This window comes from Pavona decussata, unplaced genomic scaffold (assembly GCF_977016875.1).
Source record: "Pavona decussata unplaced genomic scaffold, jaPavDecu1.1 SCAFFOLD_232, whole genome shotgun sequence".
Classification (NCBI taxonomy): Eukaryota; Metazoa; Cnidaria; class Anthozoa; order Scleractinia; family Agariciidae; genus Pavona; species Pavona decussata.
In genome coordinates this window covers 45,547-71,169 of record NW_028145637.1, presented here as the reverse complement: position 1 = coordinate 71,169, position 25,623 = coordinate 45,547, and the positions used below count along the sequence as shown (strand labels likewise).

Genomic DNA, 25,623 nt, shown 5'->3' with positions numbered 1-25,623 from the left:
AGCAGGCAAATTCAGGTTCTCTCTCATTTATTTTATTTTAAACAGCGTAGCGTTACATGAAATCATTCATTATTTTATAGTTTACTGAATGCAAGGAACCTTGGTCTCCTACAAAAGATTATAATCACAATCAGTGTATTACAGTCCATATAAGAGTTTTATACCTGCCACCTTGCGACTGTCAAATAGACACTGTCAAAGTTAATGATAATATAATCTCGTTTACGAAAAAAGCAAATGCGAAATATATCTTACAAGTTAATTCTAAGATTGAGACAGTTTTTGATAATAAGTTAAAATTAAACACGTCGCCGATGCAATACGGTTTTCTCGCTCATTTAACGTATTGTCTATATATTAATTTGATGATTAACAGCATTGCCTTATATGAAACCAAGTGCTATATTATATCTTAGTGAATGCATTCAATACATCTTGGTCTTCTACAAAAGATTAATAATCTCAATCGGTGTATCACAGTCCATATAAGAGTCTATACCTGCCATCTTACGACTCTCATATAAGCAACCGTAAAGGTAAGAGATTAGAAAATCCTTTTACGAAAAAAGCAAATGCAAACTTTATGTAACTAGTTAATTCTAAGAGAGAGAGAGTTTTGTGCTGAGTTATAAGGATCAACATGTCTTCTATTCCAAAAACTGCGTTTGTGTCCCATTTATGTTATTACCTATCATTAAATTGTAGTTTAACAGCGTTGCCTTATATGAAACCATTAGCTACCTTATATACCTGCCACCTTAACACTGTTAAATACTGTCAAAGTTAGTGATTATATAATCTTTTTTACGAAAAAGCAAATGCGAAATCTATTTTACTAGTTAAATATAAGAAGAGAGAGACAGTGTTTGGTAAGCGATCAGAATCCATTACGTCACTAATGAAATACTCCGATTCTCTCTCGTTTATGTTAATAGCTATAATTAATTTGACGATTAACAGCGTTGCCTTATGTGAAACCATGTGCTATATTATATCTTAGTGATTGCATTCAATACATCTTGGTCTTCTACAAAAGATTTATGATCTCAATTGCGGTGTATCACAGTCCATATGAGAGTCTATACCTGCCATCCTATGACTCTCATATAAGCACCGTCAAAGAAGGAGATTATAAAATCCTTTTACGAAAAAAGCAAATGCAAAATTTATGTAACTAGTTAAGTCTAAGAGAGAGAGTTTTGCGCTGAGCTATAAGGATCAACTCGTCTTCTATTCCAAAAACTGCGTTTGTCTCTCATTCATGTTGTTACCTATCATTAATTTGTAGATTAACAGCGTTGCCTTATATGAAACCATTACCTATCTTATCTTGTAGTAATTGCACGTAATACATATTGGTCCCCGGCTACAAAAGATTATAATCACAATCAGTGTGTTACAGTCGATGTAAGAGTTATTGTACCTGCCACCTTACGACTGTCAAATAAACACTGTCAAAGTTATATAATCTCTTTTACGAAAAAGCAAATGCGAAATCTATTTTACTAGTTAATTATTAGAAGAGAGAGACAGTGTTTGGTAAGCGATCAGAATCCATTACGTCACTAATGAAACACTCCGATTCTCTCTCGTTTATGTTATTAGCTATAATTAATTTGACGATTAACAGCGTTGCCTTATGTGAAACCACGTGCTATATTACATCCTACTGATTGCATTCAATATATCTTTGTCTCCTACAAAATATTTATTGTAACAATCGGTCGTGATTATATAACCCTTTTTAGAAAAAAAGCAAAAGCCTAAGATATGTTATTATAGTAGTTAATTCTTAGAGAGAGATTTTTTGATTAGCTTAGTAGTTAACTGATGCTGATTCCACCTTTAGCATCTCCTGTTTTCTCCACCTCAGGTTGCACTGCTTCTGGCGCTTCATTATCTGCATCTTTCACTTCAGCATTGCCTGGTTTTAATCCTTCAGCTTGTAGTGCTTTCGACGCTTCAGTACGTGTTGCGTTCTCTACTACTGCCTCAGCTACTCCAGGATCTGATGATTCCACCTCTTCCGTCTCCTCAGCATCTGCTGCTTCTTCACCTTCTGCTTTTGCCTCTGCTACTTTCAACAGTTCATCTTCCAGCGCTTCGGCTCTTTCAGCATTAGCTGCTTTCGCTATTGCAACATCGGTTTCGTTCCCCACTTCAAAAACTGCTTTCTCAACTACTTCAGCGTCTGATCCTTCTACCACGTCAGTATCTTCTGCTTGGTGTACTGCCTCCAGCATTTGATATTTCGGTGTTTCTTCTTCTTTTTCTTCCGTCTTGTCAGTTTTTACTACTTTCGCCATCTCAGCTTCCAGCGCTTCCGTCGTCTCAGCACCATCTTCTCTCGCCACTAACTCAATAGTTTCCGCCTCAGACACTTCTTTATCAGATGCTTCCACCATATTAGTTTTCATTGCCTCTGTTGTTTCAGCATCTGCTGCTTCAAACATTTCAGTTGCCGCTCCTTCCTTGGTTTCTGCTTCGAAGGCTTCAAAGTCCTTAGCTTTGGCTACTTTCATAATTTCAGCATCCACTGCTTCTCTATTTTTAAAATCTGTTGTTATCAGCTCGTCAGCAGTTACTGGTCTTGAAACTTCACCACCAACTATCTCCGTTACTTCTTTATCTGCTTCCTTTGTCGCTACGACGTCAGCCTTCTCAGCTTCTGCTCCCTGCACCGCACCAGCTCTAGCTTCCTTTCCACCTTCAGCATCTCGTACCTTCCCAAATTGTGCAAGCGATGACTCTGTCACCTCGTATTCTGCAGGCACTAACAGCTCATCCTCTAGGTCTTCCAGCAATTCATCATCTGTTGCCTCAGTCTCCGTAGTACCTGTTTCTTCCGTTCCTGATGCTTTTGACAATTCATGGTCTCCTGCCTCCATAACACCTTTAAATGCTGCTTCTGCACCTCCAGTTTCTTCTTCTTGTCCCACGTCAGTTTCAGCTACTCTTGCTTTCTTAGCATCTGCATTTTCAACATCTCCAACGTCTTCTGCTCTCGACACTTTAGCGTCTCCTGTTTTACCCAGATCAGCATATCCTGTTTCAGCCAAATGATCATGTCCTGCTACTGCCAATTCTTTTTCTGTTACCTCTTTCAGTACTTTCGTCACACCGGGATGTAATTTTTTGACCACTACAGCATCTGCTGCTTCACCAACTTCATCATCTGCTGGTTTCGCCAATTTCACATGTGCTGCTTTCGTCATTTCAGATTTTGCTTCTTCCCCCACTTCAGCGTATCCTCTTTCTTTCAGTTGACCGAACAATGCCCGTTCCACTTCAGCTTTTACAGCTTCTGAGAACACAGCCTCCGTTTCTTTCACCACTTTACCTTTAGCCGCATTCGCCACATCAAGTTTCGCCTTTTCTCTCCCCGCTGCTTTTTCCATTTTCCCAATTAAAGCACCTGTTGTTTCTGGTAGCTCAGCATGTGCAACGGATGCCACCTTTTCTTCTGCCGATGATAACACTTCAGCTTCTGTCCTCTCCGCCAACTGCGCCCGAACGCCTTCTAATACATCAGCATCTTGTGTTCCCATCACCTGAGCATCCACTCCATTCGGCACTCCGGCACCCGCTTCACCTGCCAATTCCGCATCTGCCCCTGTCACCAAGTTAGAATCTGCTGCCTCTGCCAGGTTTACATTCGTTGTGACCATTGTGGTTTCCTCCAAATCCACTTCTTCTTCTTCTTCTGCCAGTGGTGCAAATTTAGCTTCTGGTGTTTCCTCATCACAAGCAACATTATTCACAGCAGCTGCCCCCTCTGTCCCCTGATCATGCGTCGTGACCATTGTGGTTTCCTCCAAATCCACTTCTTCTTCTTCTGCCAGTGGTGCAAGTTTAGCTTCTGTTGTCTCCTCATCACAAGCAACTTTATTCCCGGTAGCTGCTGCCTCTGTCACCCTACCATGCATGGTCATTATTGTGGTTTCCTCCAAATCCACTTCTTCTTCTGCCGGTGGTGCAAGTTGAGCTTCCGTTGTCTCCTCATCACAAGCAACTTTATTCACTGCAGCTGCTGCCTCTGTCACCTTATCATGCGTCGTGATCATTGTGGTTTCCTCCAAATCCACTTCTTCTTCTTCTGACAGTGGTGCAATTTCTGGGTCTGGTGTTTCCTCATCACAAGCAACTTCATTCACTGCAGCTGCTACCTCTGTCACCTTACCATGAGTCGTGACCATTGTGGTTTCCTCCAAATCCACTCCTTCTTCTTCTTCTTCTTCTTCTTCTTCTTCTTCTTCTTCTTCTTCTTCTTCTGCCAGTGGTGCAAGGTTAGCTTCTGGTGTCTCCTCATCACAGGCAACTTTATTTACTGCAGCTTCTACCTCCGTCACCTTATCATGAGTCGTGACCATTGTGAATTCCTCCAAATCCACTTCTTCCTCTTCTGCCAGTGGTGCAAGTTTAGCTTCTGGTGTCTCCTCACCACAGGCAACTTTATTTACTGCAGCTTCTACCTCCGTCACCTTATCATGAGTCGTGACCATTGTGAATTCCTCCAAATCCACTTCTTCCTCTTCTGCCAGTGGTGTAAGGTTAGCTTCTGGTGTTTCCTCATCACAGGCAACTTTATTCACTACAACTACTGCCTCTGTCACCTTGTTATGAGTCGTGACCATTGTGGTTTCCTCCAAATCCACTTCTTCTTCTGCCGGTGGTGCAAGTTGAGCTTCCGTTGTCTCCTCATCACAAGAGACTTTGTTCACTGCAGCTGCTGCCTCTGTCACCTTATCATGCGTCGTGATCATTGTGGTTTCCTCCAAATCCACTTCTTCTTCTTCTTCTGCCAGTGGTGCAAGTTTAGGGTCTGGTGTTTCCTCATCACTGGCAACTTTATTCACTGCAACTACTGCCTCTGTCACCTTATCATGAGTCGTGACCATTGTGGTTTCCTCCAAATCCACTTCTTCTTCTGCCGGTGGTGCAAGTTGAGCTTCCGTTGTCTCCTCATCACAAGAGACTTTGTTCACTGCAGCTGCTGCCTCTGTCACCTTATCATGCGTCGTGATCATTGTGGTTTCCTCCAAATCCACTTCTTCTTCTTCGGCCAATGGTGCAAGTTTAGCTTCTGGTGTCTCCTCGTCACAAGCAACTTTATTCACTGCAACTACTGCCTCTATCACCTTATCATGAGTCGTGACCATTGTGGTTTCCTCCAAATCCACTTCTTCTTCTGCCGGTGGTGCAAGTTGAGCTTCCGTTGTCTCCTCATCACAAGAGACTTTGTTCACTGCAGCTGCTGCCTCTGTCACCTTATCATGCGTCGTGATCATTGTGGTTTTCTCCAAATCCACTTCTTCTTCTTCTGCCAGTGGTGCAAGTTTAGGGTCTGGTGTTTCCTCATCACAGGCAACTTTATTCACTGCAACTACTGCCTCTGTAACCTTATCATGAGTCGTGACCATTGTGGTTTCCTCCAAATCCACTTCTTCTTCTGCCGGTGGTGCAAGTTGAGCTTCCGTTGTCTCCTCATCACAAGAGACTTTGTTCACTGCAGCTGCTGCCTCTGTCACCTTATCATGCGTCGTGATCATTGTGGTTTCCTCCAAATCCACTTCTTCTTCTTCGGTCAATGGTGCAAGTTTAGCTTCTGGTGTCTCCTCGTCACAAGCAACTTTATTCACTGCAACTGCTGCCTCTGTCACCTTATCATGAGTCGTGACCACTGTGGTTTCCTCCAAATCCACTTCTTCTTCTTCTGCCAGTGGTGCAAGTTTAGGTTCTGGTGTTTCCTCATCACAGACAACTTTATTCACTGTAGCTGCTCCCTCTTTTACCTTACCATACGTCGTGACAATTGTGATTTCCTCCAAATCCACTTCTTCTTCTTCTGCTAGTGGTGCAAGTTTAGTTTCTGCTGTCTCCTCACCACAAGCAACTTTATACACTGTAATAAGTTAAAGTTTTTTTAAACAACTGTCAGAGTAATTAAGATACTAGTAAGTAGCCAACGTAATGCATACTAAACTAAGGTCAATGCCAATCTTTAACATATGTTTGTTACGTCCTCAGTGCCCATTCTCCGAGCAAGATAAAAACGACGTATCCCAATTTATAAAACGTCTTGTGGGGCACATTCAGTATCCCATGATACAGAAGAAATTACCAAAGTGTCCTAAAAGAATAATTGAGCTTATAATTGATATAGTGCACTTTCATCAGTTAAAACATTCCCAGATGTCAACACGTGTGGTAGGAAGGTGCTCTAGCTAACTACAGTAAAAGTACGTTTTTGTGTCATGCTTTCCTAGCTGAGCACCACTCTCGCCCTTGGAAAGTCGTTTGGGATACGGATGGGCAGTAGCTTGATAAAAAGAAAGTTAAATTCGTTAACTCTGGAATGTTGTTCTTGCGTTGTGCACGTAAACTAAGAGTAGAGTACTTGCCTTAAACAGGAATGACAAAAATGAACAAAAAGAAATAAATGGGAATTTCAGTGGCATATCCACAGCAGAGTGGCTTGTCATTCAGTGATTTTTGGCTGAGTAATAATTTTTAAATTTTACATTTTCAATAATCGCTCCCCATCAGTCACCACACCACTTTTTCTTGGAAAATCGTTTTGTTAGAAAAAAAAATAAAACAATGCTACATCAAGTTAGTTTATACTAGAGAAACCACAATATTCGTGTAATTTGTAAGGTTTTAGATCTACTCTCTCAATGGACCGCCTCTTTAGAATAACGGTAATGTTAACGTAATATGTGAGATAGAGTTTTTATTTACGTACCCTGTACGATTGACACCACTGGCTCCTCCAGCTCATAATCTGCATAAGGAAAGTTTATCAATGATCATTTACTACCGTTATCAAATACAAGGTGACTGTTGATCTTAATTTCACCGACTAAACAAGTACAGGAGCATAGTGACTGCAGATTGTTGAATGATTGCCTCTTCCAATAATATTCAGCTATCAATTCACAGACGTTTTTTTTATAATTTATTCGCTTATTACTGATCAGTCGATTTGGCTTCATACCTACATGTTATTGTAGAATCATGTACCGTACGTCATACTTTCATTGTTTTGAATCAGGAGGATGTTAAATAATCCTCATAAGAGAGAAGGGAGATCATTTTATATTTACCTGAATCTGATGATGCATCAGCTATCTCTTGATCTGCAATCAACAAAATAGTACAATTTTCTAGCAAAACGTTTAAATGTTTAGTGTTTTTAATTTTTTTTTTCAAAATGGACATCACTGGAAAATATTCTGTTACATTTTAAGGGACTATTTGGTTTCTTCCCGGTCTCCGATTTACGTGGTAATTGCTTGGCGATAGTAAACAGTGCACAAAAGCAATGTACAAAAAAATAGCCTATAAGAGACGATATATCTTTGACTGTAATGCTTGGTAACGCAAAGGTAACATGCATCATATCAGCGCCTTCGTCATCATTATTGTTCAATTTAAACAACTTTCTGGCCAAAAAAATCTTTTGATCAAAATTCGCTTGCTTTTCTATGATTTGGGTTTAATTGGAATGCAGGAAGTGTTACAAAAAGAAAAAGAAACGAAACAAAACAAATTAAGAGCGGCTGACTGAGAATATCGAGAACTCGCGGTCAAAACTGAAATTTCGGATTTCCTCATATTTTGTCAGAAGAATCCCTTTAGAGAACTATTTACGAAAATGACATTAAAACTTTCCAAAGATTTTTCGTTTTCGAGAATTCCGGCATAATGTGAAATGCCGTGATCGCGGCGCAGCCGGCGTGAAATTTTGACGAGATTTGGTGCATTTTCAAATCGCTCGGGAAGGAAGACGGCTTAGCGTATTAAAACGAGCTTTTGAAGTTAAGTCAGGCATCCTTCTGAGAATACGGTCTTACGAAAATATTGCTGGAGGATTCTTATTTACATGCAGTTTTCAAAGTCCGAAGAATCCTATTTTCAGCATTTTTGTTGACACTTGAAATTGTGGAAACTTTGCGGACAAAATTCTTTTCCTGGTACATCAAAATTTACAATGAAAGTTACAGTAGAGCAAAGCTCTATTCTTGTGCTGCAACATATCAAAAATTCAGTTTGGGTAATTTAAAAGCCAGTCTTTGACGGAATAAAACACATAGGGAATTTTTGACATATTTTTTCAAAAAATTCCTGTGGTCACGCAAGGACAAGATGACATGTTTCAATAAATTATTGTTTGTATGTTATTTTTACCGGAGAATTATATAATTCTTGTTCCAAAACTAAATCTAATGATCTAATAAGTTTTGAATTGCTTTATATACCTTAAATAAAATAAGTCTAACTAGGGAGTGAGATGTAACCCCAAATTTGAAAAGGTCAAAGTGTCATGTAACCTTTCTGCTCGTCCAGATCTCAACCAATTTTTTTCATTGTCACATGGTGCATCTAGAAGTACTTCTAGAACCAAGTATTTATGATATATCTTACTAAATAAGAACTTGTTTCAATAATAAAGCTAATAGCAGGCGTTAAAATCACTTTTGGGTTTGTGAAGCTGTGCAAAGCAGGCATGTTTTCTAGATCACAGCCTATCAACAACATGCTGACTGTTGAACTCCTCGCATGTGAACACTTGAAAATGAGGAAATATTTCGAGGCAAAATCTTGCCCTGGTACATCGAAACTTACAACAACAGGTATGCTTGAGGTACGATCTGTTATTTTACTGCAACATGTAAGAAATCTAGTTTGGGTATAACATTTATAGTCAAGTGTTAACAAAATGGTCAGTCAGTGGTCAGTCACGCAAGTACTAGATAACACATTTGAAATACATTTTATAGTTTGTATAATATATTTTCCCGAGAGAATGACAAAGTTATCGCTACAATACAAAATGTAATACTCTAAACAGTTTTTCGTTGCTGAATATTCCTATACAAAAAATTATTCACAGTTAGAGTGAGTGATAACTAATGCTACAGCAAAATTCGTAAAGGCCGATTGCCGTGGCATAAAACGCAAGACCAGAACGATCGACAAATTTCATTATTGTACTTCACGCAACTAGTACGTTTTTCACTAAACAGAAGGGTGACAATCTGCTCAGTTCTTAAATGAATCTGTACGAAACAGCGACATTTTCTACCTCACAGTCGATAGCTAGGGTTAATGACATGTTTACGTTTTTATAACTACAGTGTAGTATCCGAGTTGTATTTGCCTGCCGCTTCGATACCGCTGATATGAGATAAAATTCCATTTTGCCCGGCGCTTTGGCATATTTTCGAGTAGAAGGTAGATCACCTACACGTGGTATTGCTCACTGAAGACGAAACTTCCATCAAAACAAACGTTGCGGTATTTTCATCTTTTTCGCACTGAGGAGTTCAACTAACCCGTGTAGTCTGTTTGTCTGTTTGCCTGTCAATAAACGACCTTTATCGTAGCTAATTAAACAGCATTTTCTGAGTCTTTTTGAGTATTTTCTTCCATAGTAAAGAAAATAACATTGATTTAAAGCTGGTTACAACGCATTCAACTTGTTAATAGATATATAAGTTTGCTGAAAATAATCCCTAGATCCCAGGCGCTTGCTTTTTCCAACCGGCCCTCAAACAATCTTGAGTGAATATACACCGTATTCACAAATGGCGGATGCGCGGGAGAAAACTGGCACTAGGCATCAAAACGAGGCGTTTTAGGGTAAACAAAAAATAATTTGCCTGCGAGTAGAAGCTCACAGAGAGACTATTTAGCTGATAAGCTCCTAAACAGCAAGTTTTTCAGATCACTGGTTTTATTCCGAACGAGAGTGGTCTAGTGTTTCTTGGTTCGTTTCTTTTAGCAATCCTAAATGCAAAATAGACAATCACGGAAACAAATCGGTTAGAGTTTTTGTTTCCGAAGGATTCAACTTTCGAGCGCAGATGGATAGAGGGACGATAGAGATACTGTACTACAGAAGTTTGTTTGGTATGTCTTTCGGAATCCGAAGGTAAGATAGGTCTTGAAGGAAACAAAATGAACATACAAAAGGATGCATTTCTAACGAGAGTTGCGTGATCAACTTCGTATCGGACGTTCCGAGCGCAAGAGAGACTACAACCATTTGTCTAAACCGCTATAATACCGAGAAAAAAAAAGACGAAGACAACAACAAAAAGACGTGAAGGATGTGAAGAGAAACGGCTGGACGAATAATTTAAAAAGAAGCAACAGATGAACCAAAACTTGTCTGTTTCGATTCATTTATATAGTAGCCGTACTGTAAACAACAAGCAGAGAATGCAGTCCCCTCAAAATTCATAATTTGTTAAATCAATCAAGTTATCAAAATCCAACCGTTTAATAAAGGAACAAGCTCAGAAGGAATATTTCTTGCCTGAATGAGAAAATTGTATTCCGTGAAACAGGGACTAGAGAACACAGCATTGTGGGTTTTTAATCGGCATTTCGGTTGAAATCAATAAAGATTTGCATACTTAATTAGGTAATTTGTTAGAATTAGATTATCGTATTTCGCTTTACACTGGGTTCCTAAACTTGCCATTCCTCAACGCATTTGAGAGTAACATTCCTGAATTTCCTTGCAGGATTGTTTTCTTAAAATTGATACCTTACTTCCAGTAGTTCCTCTTGACTTTGGTAACTGCCACATTTTCAATGACTTGCATGAATCTTGGCCAATCTTGCGATGCATGATATATTTTTTAGTTCGGGGAAAAAGCGCCTAAAATGTACCGAAATATTTAAGTCTTGGCTCACATATTGCTTCCTTAGTTAAACTTTTTCTTTCAGTACCTTCCCTCCACCTCCTTTTTTTTTTTTTTTTCGTTTTTTAGGCATTATAGCTGTTCACAATAGTAGGAGTCAGTTTTTGTAGCTTTTGTGATCGGAACTTCCGAGTAGTAATCACCACGCAACTCTCTTTGGAACTGCGTCCGTTTGTAGATTCATTTTCTTTCCTTTGAAACCTGTTTTAATTCCCTTTCCAAAAAATACATTGAATAAACCTTTGTGGCTCCTGCTAGAGTGAAGATCTTTCAAACAACTTTTCATATTTTCTGTAGACATTACACTCGAAGGTTTGAAACAAACAATCTAACTCAGTTTTTTCCTGTGAGTGTCTAGTTTGCATTTGAGATTGCTACAAGAAGCCAACCAATAAATAATAAACACTAGAACTTGAACTCGTTCGGACTAAGTGATCAGAAGAACTCAATTTTTAGACACTCAGCACTTATCGACCCTCTAGAAGCTTACATGACTGGAAATTTTTTTTGTTTATCCTAAAACGCCTCGTTTTGATGCGTAGTGCCAGTCTTTTCCGCGCGTGTCCGCCATTTGTGAATACGGTGTATGACATTTAAAAAAGAGGACAATGAATGAAGTTAATGCGGGGAGAAGAGGAAGCGGGGAAACTATTGTTTTATCTAAGAGGAGGGTACCATGTGGTATAGGGAGACAATACTCTGGTCTTAGAAGGAAAGGTGACTGATAAAACTTTAAAAAAAGAGAGAAAATAATATTCAAAAACCGCTATGGTCTCAGCAATCATTCTATCGCTGTAGCTACTTTAATTTGAACGAATTTTGAATCTCCTTCAGTACACACATACCCTTGCACGAAAAAGGTATTCAACAATATAATCCGAAGTATTTCCGCACTACAGATGTCATTTAATAGTAACTGCAGGTTTCTCATGCTCACAAAAAAAGCAAAGGAATATGCCGCACCTCTAAGGCCTTTTTTCGATTCACCAATGATGATGATGATGATGATGATGATGATGATGATGATGATGACGATAATGGTGATGGTGATGATGATGATGATGATAATGATGATGATGATGATGTTAGGGCTTATTCAGGCATATATGAGTTTCGCGAGCGCGAGGACGAGCAACACTTGCGGAATGCTAGTCACGCAGATTTCTCCCCCTCGGCCCCTTCCGACTAAACTAGACGTCCTAACTAGATGTGTACGGTCTTCGTTGGCGGTAGCCTCCCACGCAGTCGTTTTGAGGGGACTCGGGGAGGAGTTAATACGAGTTAATACGACTGCGTGAGAGGCTACCGCCAACGAAGATCGTAGACATCTCGATGGCGCGGGCAGATGGTCTGATTGTTATTCGACTCATCCTTTCAGAATATCAAATTCCATCAATGTAAAGACTGTTGTTCTTGGGTCATCGTAGGTTGATCAGAAATATCACCGCTGTTTGTATTCCATCAATGTAAAGTCAGTAAACTTAACTTCATCTGTTCAATCAACAACATCAGATGATCGATAACTTTACTAACATGCGCGCGCGAGGATTCATTACATTTCACTGTCAGTTTTGTCGTCAGCAAACAGCTTCCTGGCGTTGGGACCTGGATGACTGGAGATATCTTTTTGGCATTCACCCAAAGAAACGCAGGTTGCTGTAATAGTACGAACTTTGACCGCAACCGGACTCGTCGTCTATCAAGGACGAAAATGAGCACGGAGCCATAAATGCAACCGAAAATATATAGAAACTGCAAAATATGACATCGCGGAAGAAGAAATACAGTTTCTAGTATCGAGCAAACCACTCCAAACCAAGAATTCACATTGCTATTTATAACCATTTTGCGTCATTGTTTATAAATAGCAAGTTTAAAATAGCTATGTACACAGTGATGGCCATAATATGCAAACAACCTTGGTTATTTTCTGGTGCTGTTCTATCCGGATCGGACTGAGAAGGGTGGACTATTGCTCGCATTAATGGGGATGGTTCATTAAATGCCTATTTTGCAGACATTGGAACGGTAAGTGCTCATTCAAATATATTATAGCCGCAGTGTAGCCGTTAAAGATAATATTATGGTCAGCCTTGCACTAAAGTGAAAGCATGATTTTCTCTACCGGCTCTGATATCTCAGTTCTGTTTATGATATATCGTCTAGGGCCTGCAAATTGAAAACACAGATACCTTGTTCTTCAGCTTTTAGAATTCTCGTCTTCGCTTGTCCAGCTCAATGTAAGTGCCTGTCACGACATTTTATTGACAGTGAGGATGAGATGCAGCTTTGACAAACCTAGGATTTATAAAAACTGCGACTTTTGCGCAACTTTTCAGAACCAAAGGCGTTTTTACGCAAGTCGATTAGTAATTTAATGAAACATTGTCGCCTGTTGGGGGTTTCAGATACATTTTGATATGAAATATTTACTGATTTCGTTTCGTATCCTTCGCATTGTTGACGCTGGCGTACCGAGGAAAGCGTGACATAACACCTGAAAGTTTCATTTTTTTGTTTGCGATCGGTGATCACCTACTAGGAAAGAAATTATTTTTTATAGGGATAAACCCATCAACACATGAGATTTTGTTTCCGAATAACAACTTAGTTTTATTCCAACAGAACTGAAACATTAACAATAAATTTATTTTAAACTTATTTTAAAACTTGTCCTTGCGTGACCACTGCCATTTTTGAAAAAAAAAAAAATTAAAATTCCCCATGTGTTTACTTCCGTCAACGCTTGGATTTTAAATTACCCAAGCTGGATTTTTTATATATTGCACTACATGTATAGAGCTTTCCTAAAGTATAATACTTGCTTCAAATTTCGATGTACCAGGACACGATATTTGTCCGCAAAGTTTCCACAATTTCAAGTGTCAACAAAAATGCTGAAAATAGGATTCTTCGGACTTTGAAAACTGCATGTAAATAAGAATCCTCCAGCAATATTTTCATAAGACCGTATTCTCAGAAGGATGCCTAACTTAATTTCAAAAGCTCGTTTTAATACGCTAAGCCGTCTTCCTTCCCGAGCGATTTGAAAATGCACCAAATCTCGTCAAAATTTCACGCCGGCTGCGCCGCGATCACGGCATTTCACATTATGCCGGAATTCTCGAAAACGAAAAATCTTTGGAAAGTTTTAATGTTATTTTCGTAAATAGTTCTCTAAAGGGATTCTTCTGACAAAATATGAGGAAAGCCGAAATTTCAGTTTTGACCGCGAGTTCTCGATATTCTCAGGCAGCCGCTCTTAAATGTAAGGTACCTTGCTCGGCAGGTGGATGAGCCAAAACATGCATCTCTATCATTTCCTGATCTTCTTCATCTATTGAAATATGTGCAAGTAGTAATAGGAGTGAAACTGATTGACTAAAAACGATAAAAGTAAATAAAAAAACCTACAAATAGGAATGTCAACCTAACCAAAATTGTCCCAGGGAGGTATAACTGATCAATTTTTAGCGAGGCATCAATTGTAAATATCATCAAAAGTAGTATACTTTTGCAAAGTAATGCCAAAAAAAAATCAAATGTCACCTTCATCACCGTCGTCTTCCTCACTATCCTCTTCTTCGTCGTCGTCTTCTTCTTCTATTGCAAGCAGCAAACAAACGTTATTTTAACTAAAGGCACACCTTATACGGGGGAGAAGTTTGTGGCTTAGAGAGCGAATAGAAAACTAAGCACGACAAAGATGCAAATTATAGTTCAAGTTCAGTTAAGCCAAGAATTGACAATTTTTATCGGACTTTTTAAAGGACAACACTGTAGCGTGTGGAACTTACAATCAAAACAGTTTGTCATTATTTGCTCTATTTCCACTAACTATCAATACAAGTTTAACGAAAACTTTATACCTTCCTCATCACAGCAGGTGGATATTCCTCGGACATAGTTCCAAAGCTTTCGCAATTTGTTTTCAATGGTTCTTTGTGCCTGGGGTAGAAATCAATTGTTTTATGTCTTTCTTTGTAAACTTCATTTGTTTTGCATTAGATAAAGACCATAGGTAAAATGTTCACCATCCTAGAGACATATGGGTGGATAGATGGATGGATGCATAGATAGATAGATAGATAGATAGATAGATAGATAGATAGATAGATAGATAGATAGATAGATAGATAGATAGATAGATAGACAGATAGGCATAATATTTTATTTTCATACTACATTTTTCAAATTAAAATAGACAAACTATTAAAATTTGTTTTACATAAAATCGATACATCGATATTTTGTTAACAAAAACTGGATGGATAGATGTACATCAATACACAGATGATCGACAACAACAACAATCGACGATGAACATTTTATGACGATTCATTCATTCGTATTTGTTTAAATTGCCACTTAATGGCTAATAGAATAAATTGGCTTTGAATTTTTTCCGCTCCATAAAAGGTACCATCAGCCTAAAATGCAGCTAGTGTTCACTTTAACTATACCTGAAACGGTAAGTTTTAGATTGCCAAACCGCGCCCTAATTTTATGTACACGAATAAGTCACTTCGTATAGGCAATCACACGATTTCAAGTGTAACTTGGGATAAATCAGCATGAGTAAATTTTTCAAAAGGCTTACCAAATTGCACGTGCCCGTAGGCCGAGTGAAATTTGAAGTCTTTTACGAGTGTTGATTTATTAATTGTTAATAATATACATGCTCTTTGACTCTGTTTTCCTCTTATCGTGTTTATATCATATCATGGCTCACTGGTCCAGCATACATCAACGTTATTGGTTGAAAAAAGACAACCTTGATTGACATGCTAGCACTTGTGGAAACACACAGACCAAAAAGAAGAGGAAAGTGGTGTGACAAGCCGTCAAAACGTTTTGACAAATGTTTGTTGTCGATTCTAATTGGGGCGAAATCGATCAATATTTTCAAAACCTTGGAATAAGCAGCATATTGATCACATGACTCTCACAGTAAAGTCAAAAAGGCGCCAAAACGGTGGCGCTGCGTGCGTTGCTACAGTCGAATGAATGAAAAAACCTTACACTTTTACGAATATGTACTCAGACACGTCAGTACTTATAAACTTTAGTGAATTTTTTCTCAGCTTCTTTCCGTGTCACTTTTGCCAGTGTGATATGGTTCAAATAGTACCCGAAAAATGTCTAAAGTTCAGTTATTTGATGTTGGAGAAAGTCTAATCAGTTGTTTGAAAGTTATGATGCTGCAAAGTTGTTACGCAGTCTTCGCAAACTCCATATTGAACTCTGTCAGCTTTGACTGTTTTCTTTCTCATGTTAAACTGGAAAAAGAGCTTTTAGCTGCTTGGAATCAAGTTCTGTGGCCTTGCAAACGAAGAAGCAAAACAACAACCGGCTACATGGATGGACCTTCTAACCAGGAAAAAAAATACGCTAAAAAATTATACCTTCTCACATTCGTAAAACCGCAGCCGGTTTCTTGGCTAGAAACAAAGCCTATTACTGATGCCGGGATATAAAGCAGTGGAGGATGCATTTGACTGTGACCGACACCAAGTTTAAACATCTGGATTGGTTTCTGGGTTTTAGTCAAGATACTTACTTCAAAATAAGGTAAAAATTACTTCTGTCATTTTAGCTTAATATTCGTTTTCACTCCCGCGGACATGCATAAAAACTATTCGTTTGTCTGCTAGTAGTTTTGTTTAACCTCTTCAGTTCTTAAGTTCTGCTGGAGGCATTTTGCGAATTATTAGCTTATTTTGATGTTAAAGTTGCTAGGTTAATGTTGAGGAAATTTATCCTGCGAACTTGAAAAATAGAAATAGTTTGAAAATAGATAAGAACGTGTTTACAACTTTCTTGTCCCTTGGATGACCATAGAAATCAACAATAAACGAAAAACATTAATCTCAAGCCTTGCGTGTAATACTTTTTGAAATTCAGTAAGCCAACAGCTGTCATAAAAAGCAGTAAGCTTTTCGTCAAAAAGAAGTAATATAAGGGAAAAAATTAACTTCTGATCGATGTTGAAAAATTTGGCACTGATCTGTGAAATCTGCTGAATTCGACAGCTTTTAACTTGACTACGTAAGCTTTATTTCTGCCAATAAACTGAATTCTTTTTAACCTTTCTTTCGGTAATCCCTTACTTGTTTAACCATTACCTGTTTCACAAGCACTCGTCATTAAAAGTTTTCAAAGCTAAACTTTGGCCGGCTTATTACGTAAAACCATGCATATACACTCGTAAAATGACAGTTTTACAAAATTCGGTGGAAGTGCCGAATATTCCTGCCAGTGAGCGAGTAGAAACGGCCAAAACTCGTCTCCTTAGGATTTACCACCAATTTGAAATAAATGGTTGAAGCTGACTTCTCGAATTAAATTTAAGTTTATATATATCAGCACCGCGGAGAATATTTTATGTTTGTACTCGTTGTACTGTAAGCCGGTTTATGTTTTCTACCCCAGCCAGGAGAATTTCCTGGAGTTGTCCCCAATGCGTTAGTTTACAGCTGTAGTTTAGTAAGTTTAGACGGACGAACTTAAACATGAATAGGGTAATAAAATGTTATTTTTACATTCAAAGTATTTAAAATTATATAAATTTGTCGGACTTTCTCTTCCATTTTCCATATTAGGTAATAGCCCCACGCAAATTGTATACAGGCGGGTTTATGACGTGAAGGATGACGCAATTTTTTCTAAAAATAGATTTTTTGGTGCAACACGTGGGGACGTGTGGACTCTACGCTTACGGTCTCCATCCCTGATTATGGCTCCTGACTTCTTAACCACTGTTTTCCTGGCACTGTGGTTGGAAAAGGTCCTCCAAGAATCTTCCTTTTATGATGGACTTCATCATGTCGCCGATCTTGTTCACTCTCATCGGCTTCCGAGGGCGGATTTAGCACACAAGACAGAAAAACTGGACTGGTTGTCCTTATTTCGGGCCGACGACGTCACAGAAACGCTGAAAGTTGCATATATCCCTCTCGAATGCAGAAAAGTCTACATCATCGAAACAAGGAGACCTGTGCAGGAGACAATCAAGGGGAACAAGGGGGATATACGACTCGGCCGAAACCCAGATCTTTGTCGTGACTACATCATGAGCGCAAATATGATTTGAATTTGTTATTAAAATTTTTGTTGCTAAATGGTGGAAACCTTACTTCCAAAAAGGGCAATTTACATAGATATTGTAATATACGACGAAATCTGAGTAAGGTGCAACATTTTGAAACTGTCTAATATACTAAACGATAAAAATATATATATATATATACTATATACCTTTGGAGTTGAGAAGGTGTAGAGGTATGGATTTATTGCCGAGTTGATAGGGAGCGCGAAAACAGCAATCCAAACAGCGATATCCCCTATTGGACTGAACGAGTCATCTATCGCTGATTTCATTCCAAGTGCTATAATGGGCGCCCAGCAGGCAACGTCGGTCATGACAATAAACACAATCCGTTTGGCCAGTGATGTCTCCCTCTGAGTATCGGCGGTCTGTGCTCTATGTGCTCTCTCTCTTCTTGTCCCTTGATGGGTGAGGCGCCATTTGGAGGACCAGGTCTTAAAAAATATCATGGCGTACGCAATGATAATAAAGACCACAAAAACCAGGTTCAGACCTACAAATATGCCAGCTGAATATTCCCAACCCGATATGAATTCAGGGGTAAGCTGAATTGGCAAACAAACTACCGATTTACCATAGAAATAAATGCCGGACTCTGGATCATAGAAATATCGGATGCCGCATGCAGGAAGGAAAGCAATCACAGCACCAACAGCCCAGATCAGAAAGCAAAATCCATGGGCCTTCTTTTGAGTCAGCACCTTAAATCTGCGTGGATATACAATGTGTTTTACCCTATCCAGTGAAAGGAGTGACAGAACCATGATGGAAACCTCGCTAGACAGCACCGAAATACCTCCTACTATTTGGCAAGGCAAACCAGTTCGCCACTCGAAATCATGCAAATAGTAGACACCGGACCAAACCGCATCCATTACCCCAATGATTAAAAGGTAAATGCCCATCAGACCATCAGCCGCCGCCACGTGCATCAGCATGATTGATTGCACGACGTTCTTATCCTTAACGCGTGTTCGCCAAACAATGACGAGGAAAGCACCAATTGTGGATACAATTCCAAGAATCCAAATGCACTTTTTGGGACCAGGGTTTCGGAACATACTGTCACAGTTGGCGAAGTTGTCGTTGTGAACATAGTCGCAAGCAGCGTCTTCCTTGAATTCTGCATGGCAGCACATGATGTTGGAATCCATAGTTCTAAAGAGCAAATAATAACAGTGATAATAATAGTAGTGATAAAAATAATAATATAATGATGATGCATATGATGATGAAATTTATTTGATTTTTTTAGTTATATACACGGTACACAAGAAGCACGTTTTACTATTGAAATGGAAGACGGCCTCTGTTCATTGCTTTCCTTGAACCACAATACGGAAAATTTCTGTGCTTTCGACTCTCTTTGTGGTCCACAATACTGGTAAACATATGAACTTCATCTGGATAGGCTGGCTCGTCCGAGACATTCAGACTCACAAGTATTGTAACGTTGGTCCTTCCTGCACAGATTTCAGTTGAGAAAGGTAACTATTACTTCGTGTATAAGTTTTCATCTCGCGATATTGTTTGGTAGCCGCAAAGACAAAAACACAAATTAAAGTGTAAATCAAAACATAAAGCTTTCAAGGTATACGCGATGTTGTAAATAATGGCATTCAGAGGGTGTAAGAAGGATAATGTTTTCTGCGAAAACAAGAAGAAGAGACTTGGGGCATCGCATAACATTCTTTGAGCTTCGTCCCCAACGGTAAGCGTGGTCAGACCAAGCGCTTTTTTTAAATCTCCGTCTGGGAAAGGCGGATTCCATCCGTCTATGACTCCAACATTGTTGAAGCCGTGTATAATTTAAACTTAGTACACAGCAATGCTTTGAGCTGTTTCTTTTCGATGCCACAACATTTTCTGAAGATATAGGGATTACATTATTTTGGATCCATCATCTAGAACGTGTTGATTATTACAAACTCGCACAATTGACACCAGATTAATAATATTAATAAAACATTTTGCTGACTTCGTTATGATGTAAGCCGTGGGGGTACCCCCATGAGTTTCTTTACAAACACGTGACGTTGAGCCGAAGTATTATCGATGTTTTTGAGAAATTTTTGATTCAAACGTTGACAAACGATTACATTTATCGACGAATTTTGGTTTGCCAACATGTTTGCCATTTTCATTACCGCTTCGTAAACTATTGATTATCATTCTTTTCAAAATACTCCCAGGGAATTGTTTTAAATAACGCTTACTTTTACTGCTCGCATATACGTGGTATCAGAACTCCTTGTCCCTTCCCCTCAGATATCTTACTTTAATACTCAAGAGTGAAAGCATTTTCTTACATCCTTGTTATGTTTTTCATATCAGCGAAAAAACCCTCAGGGAGGACGTACATCAAGTTGAAATGCATGTACCTGCAATTGGAGTGGGAAAAAGTCATGTGTTGGAAATACTCAAACTGAAAACGTTATGTTCCAGGTTTTCTTTAATACTGAAACTAATTGCGATTTTGACACGGCAATACCGCATTTTATTATGTCATTTCAACAAATAAGGTAAAGAGAACGAGCAAAATACAAGACCGTAATACACTGTAGTGTCCCTGTTTGACCGGGTTACAACAGAGCAAAAACGGTCAACGACATTTCACTGGCTCTCTGTGTTGTTTATGCATTCGCACACACCATATACTAATAGACAGATAGATGGACAGATAATGCTGGGTGCATTTCAACACTCTTACCAGATCAGAAAAGAGAAACCAGAATAGCAAAATCTTTTCGTACGCGCAGATATTTTGCTCATTGCTCGTATTCTTCCTCGCCCCTTCGGGGCTCGGTAAAATTTTCCACAACTAGCAAAATATCCGCGTGTGTTATATGTAAAACCATCGAGTAGGGTGTATATATTGAAGGCTGGTTAGGAGAAAATATGCGACTCCGCCCTATACGGAATATGTTTTCTCCCAGAGCCGTCAATATAATGCGGTATTGCCGTCTCAAAATTGCGATTAGTTTTGTATCGCGATTCATCCACTATTAGGGACAAATAAAACCGAAAAGAAATCATTTCGCGCCAGGTCAAAATGTATATTCTTGCCACCTGCGAACGCATCCATGGTAACATTTTTCTTGCTCAACAATTTCGCTCCGGGATATTTGAGATTTGGCGGCAATTTTGTAATTTTTCGTGTCTAAAATCATTAAATTGAAACAGAAAAAAGCGTGGATTTTCCATATGGTCCCATATCGTTTTCTGTGGTGGTGAATTGGGCGAAATAGCAAATGTTGATATCTGCGGTACTTTTTTTCAAGGAGTTTTCAGAACGTTAACATCGATGCTGAAACTGAAACAGGAGAGTAGCTGAATAAAGATAGCGAGCCGAAAACTAACGCAACTGAGCCCAAACTGAACCCAGGAAAAAAGCAAGTAGTATTGCAATCTTCGACGACGGGGAGATTGAAGAGCTCCAGATAAAGCAGGTCGCGAAGAACATTGTCAAAGGAACTGAGAGTGCTGTTCTTCGCCTTCAAGTGTTAGTACAACGATCGATATGGCAAGACACTGGAGTTCACAGGCATCAACAAAACCAACGCTTCCGACCTACTGAAGCACTTCTTTAAACACAAAAGGAAATGTTTGAACCGGGAAGGTGCTCTACAGCTGTCTACAACAGTACGGCCACAACTGAAAACACGACTAGCGCCGAGCGCCGGCAGCTGTTCTCCAATCTTTTCAACTGTTCTACTTTGAACTGTTGCCAGATTAACATTATTTAACCAAATGTCAAGTGACTTTCCATTTCATGACAAAGTTAAAGTGGCATTGCCTCTGTTAATGGAAAAATGAATTTACAAGACTTAAGCTCGAGACAATAATAGAAACGTATGATTGTTTTGAAAGTTTATTTTGAAAATTTTAATCAACGTGTAACCACTATTTCAGATCTCTAAAAATTGCCGGTTTCTATTAAAATGAATTGAAAGTGTTGTATATAAACATACCATTTGTAATGAAGATTTCTTTTGAACGGGAAATTTGAAGAAAATTGTTGAAATCAGAGCACTGAAGTCCGTTTTCAATTAAATCAACTTTTTCCTGACAGTTTGGAAAGCCATTTGAATATAGCGACGCCAGTCACAGTCAGTTTGACCAGTCACAGGCTAGTATTTTGACAGAATATTTCGAATGTGATGCGTAGGTGAGCAACCCAGCTCAGTGTCGATCAGTGTCGCAATGCGTAAGACAGAACTATAGGGATTCAGCAAACGCATCTGTTCACCATGTCTACACCCTTGAAGGGTGGGGGGAGGGGGGGGGGGGGAGTTGGATCATTCCCACGGAAACTTTGAACCTGGATACCTTAATTTCTCAAATTTGCGCAAACACCATGAAACCTAATGATTTAGGATCCTGAACACCGAACTGCCAGCCATTTTCAAACATTGCATCTTCTTCAGCTTCAGTTAGCTCTCTTGTGGCATTTGGACGGTTTTCTTTTCTTTGGCGAACCAGGTTCTTTCGTTTGGCAGCAAGAACCTCTCTAGACTTTGAAAAATTAGACTTCCTTTTTCATGCAAGTGGCGTTGAAAACTTCGCTGGAAGCCGCTTAATGTACACGGTTCGTACTCGGTGCCATCTTGTTTACGAACGGAGATAAAAATTTGGACAAAAGAAGGTCGCGCAAATTGGTAGGTATGTTTTCAATTGCTCTGGACTCTTTCAGTGACTCACAAAGTTTTTTTCCATGCATTTAATCGCTCTTAGTCTTGTATTGAATGATTTTGAATTTCTGCGCTTGCAAAATCTTCTCGATTTCGACTTCATCTTTGCTCGTAGCTTCCTAGGCTGGACTCAACGTTTCCTCATTCTCTTTACCTGCTTCCACGTTCAGGGTTACTGGTTCTTCCATTTAGTATTATTAACAGGAACAAGCCATTTTTTTTCTTTTTTTGTTTGTTACTTTTTGAGGACAAATGTTACAATAAGGTCGGTCTAGATGCCGGTCTAGACGGGAAAATCTAGACCGCCGTCAATATCGATTTTAGCCAATCAGGTTCTTGAATTTGATCGTTCCAGTTCTTTTGAGACACGGTTATTTTATAAATGATTAATATTTCTGGGTGTGGATTCATGAACTTACAAAAATCGCAGTCTGGTTGTATCTTTGAAGGTTGCCTTGGTGACGTTTCGTATATTATTGCCTGATACGTCACTGTAAAAAAAAAAACCATTGTAGTCTGATTGTCTATTGTTCAAGTACAGCTGGAAGGTGACACATCTCATGGACGATACTTTTCAGTATGCTCAGTGTTTACTGCCACCACCACATACTATATTTTTGAAGTGAAAATTTACAAGACTATAAGTTAGTACGCTAGAAACCTGTTTGACTCCTTAAGCTAGTAAAGAAGGGAAATAAGAAAAACTCATCACTTAATTAATCAATTAATTGAATTTATTTGTTGTTGAAGGTTATTGGGGCAGTAAAATGAGTGAAAAGCAATGTAATTGAAGTGTGGTTGAGAGAACTAATGGATGAAAGATAATCTTTACTGCGTACAACTTTCGGGTTCTCTTTTAGTTACTTACGCAGTTACGATGTATATTTTAAAATATTTTAACAGTTTTTTGTACTTACAAAGACAGCAGGTTTGTTAGGCCATCAAAAATTCCTTCGGGTAGTTCGTCAATTTCATTTTCCAACAGATACCTTCCACAATCATAAACAAAAAAGTTTTAATGAATCGACCAACATCACTAGAAGTGACCATTTTATTTTATATGCCTTTCAACGTTTTGGTTTAAGTGGAGCCTAGATAACTAACAACTTGTCATCGCTTTGAATTTCCTTCAGGTCAAACAATCGCTTAGAAGGGCAGTCTATACAATAATCTACTCGTCAAATTACGGGAGGGTGAAATGATAACATTTTTTATGTATGTTTTACAGATCGTAATACAACCAAGAAACCCCCTTACTTTTCTAAATCTACCACGATAAGTAGTCCGCAAATGCAATATTTTTTTATGACGAAAACGATTCTCTTTAACCTTACTCCTCTCATTTTCCCCGGCTGCTTATGGAAAACTGGTGATAGAGAAATGATTTCAAATAATATTTATTTGCAGACGAAACTAATCTCAAAACTAAATATTAACGCTTTTCAAACCGATATGGCCTGGATTTTGAAAGGTTTGAAATATGCATGTTGTTGACACTTTTTCACATCAATTAATTTATTAATCTATTAATCTATAAATCAATCCTTCCCAGGAGAGGGGTGAAGTGTAAGGTGCCTTGATTGATTTGATAGTCCTCTTGATATCTTGAAAATGTTACACTTCCTAGGGTCAATAATGATTTCTTGAAACATAGGTAAGCGAGAATTAAAGTTAATCGCCGACATTTTGGCGTCATCGTGACAGCACGTTGGTTACGCCCACTGCCACCTGCACGAACGCGTTGATGGACACAAACAAAAATCGTCGTCTATTTGTAAACACTACTTGAGCGAACATAACTCGAACGTACCTCCTTGTCTTTCAGAACAATTACACGTGCTAGCTAAATGTTCGAACAAATTTGATTGCCTGATTAAGGAGATGCTTTTCATAAGAAAACTTAAACCATCCCTTAACGTGCAAACAGACTCGATTCGCGCAAAGGTATTCACTTGAAGAACTTGTGATCCATTGTTATTATGCTAATTTGTAGAGACTGTAGAGTATAGAAATCAAATCTTCGCATTAATTTATGCACTTTGCCTTGAGAATGGTGTCACGATGACGCCGAAACATCGGGTATTAACTTTAAATTTCGCTTTTTATGGTAACGGTAATATTTCCATACAATCTTAATGTATTTCTATGGATTTTAATTCCTTTTTGGGTACTTTTGGTAAAAAAGTCAAGGGGGAGTGGAAAATAAGACATTTGAAAATTGAAGATTTGATTGAAAATCATAACCAAACTATCACGTTAGATGAAGTCAATAGTTCTCTTTTTGCACCTTAAAGCCGGAGACAAGTTTCATTGTAGTGTCTTTCTTTTTCTAGAGATTATGCCTGGATGAGAGGAATGGCCCCTAACTCCAAGCCCCACCCACTTCCCACTAACACCATATGCAACCCACAGGAGTTAAAGTAGCCCGATAGCCTAGTCTAGAATGTCAGTTAACTCTGCAAAGGCTTAATCCAAATAAAAGCTTTCTTTTAGATCTACTTACAGATCGTATAAATCCGTTAAACCTTTAAATTGATCGCGATGGAGCTTCGTTATCTTGTTCTTCTCCAATTTTCTGGCAGATCACAAAAAAGATAACCATATTCGAGAAAGGCTATGTAGGTCACGTTTGGGATTAAAATTCGCCCCAAGGGTTGAGGCACAAATAAACCCTTCACTACTCTTATTTGTCCATTATCACACTAGTTACCTTTTACTAAAGTGAGCCAATCTTCACACCAAATAGTTTTTTTAATATATATTTCCCCTGCTAAGTACAGCACATAAAACTAGTGGCTTCTCTTTTTCGCTCACTTTGGATAACTAGTGAAACTCAAGATAATATTTGCTATGCACCTCCTAGTGTCGTCGTAATATTTACGCAAACGTTTTTTCACCAGTTTGTCAGTAAAATGGCGAAATTCTCGGGATAGATATACCGCGCTTTGGTATATCACTAAAATAATAACTTACCTAAGTATTAGTAAATAAGGGATGAAAAAAAATAGATGATTACTCGACTTTGACACGGCACTAAAAATACCCACCATTATTCTCACTCTCACTTACGTGCATGGTTACATTTTGGTTTTGTTACTGACAAGGGCAC

General features: G+C 38.7%; 1 protein-coding gene across 1 annotated transcript; it reads right to left on the bottom strand.

Moving 5' to 3' along the window:
- Nucleotides 1-1,823: 1,823 nt before the first annotated feature.
- LOC146458590 (uncharacterized) lies at nt 1,824-25,080 on the bottom strand. Its single transcript, XM_085090495.1, has 12 exons — nt 25,018-25,080; nt 23,432-23,503; nt 22,934-23,005; nt 20,133-20,204; nt 17,973-18,981; nt 14,585-14,663; nt 14,265-14,318; nt 13,993-14,052; nt 7,107-7,139; nt 6,746-6,784; nt 4,329-5,902; nt 1,824-4,175 (listed from the first exon to the last, which is right to left on the bottom strand). Exons 4-12 carry the CDS (start codon nt 20,198-20,200, stop codon nt 1,824-1,826), a joined length of 5,268 nt encoding a protein of 1,755 aa, XP_084946621.1. The 5' UTR covers nt 20,201-20,204; nt 22,934-23,005; nt 23,432-23,503; nt 25,018-25,080.
- Between the last annotated feature and the right edge of the window lie 543 nt (nt 25,081-25,623).

Bases quoted from the DNA above. Each gene is read 5' to 3' on its own strand.
- LOC146458590 (XM_085090495.1), bottom strand. From the start codon at position 20,200: ATGCATTTCAACTTGATGTACGTCCTCCCTGAGGGTTTTTTCGCTGAT. The intron at 18,982-20,132 runs GTAAGAAAATGC...TTTGCTCTTTAG, and splicing joins ATGAAAAACATAACAAGGAT to AACTATGGATTCCAACATCA. The intron at 6,785-7,106 runs GTAAATATAAAA...TTCCTTATGCAG, and splicing joins TGATGCATCATCAGATTCAG to ATTATGAGCTGGAGGAGCCA.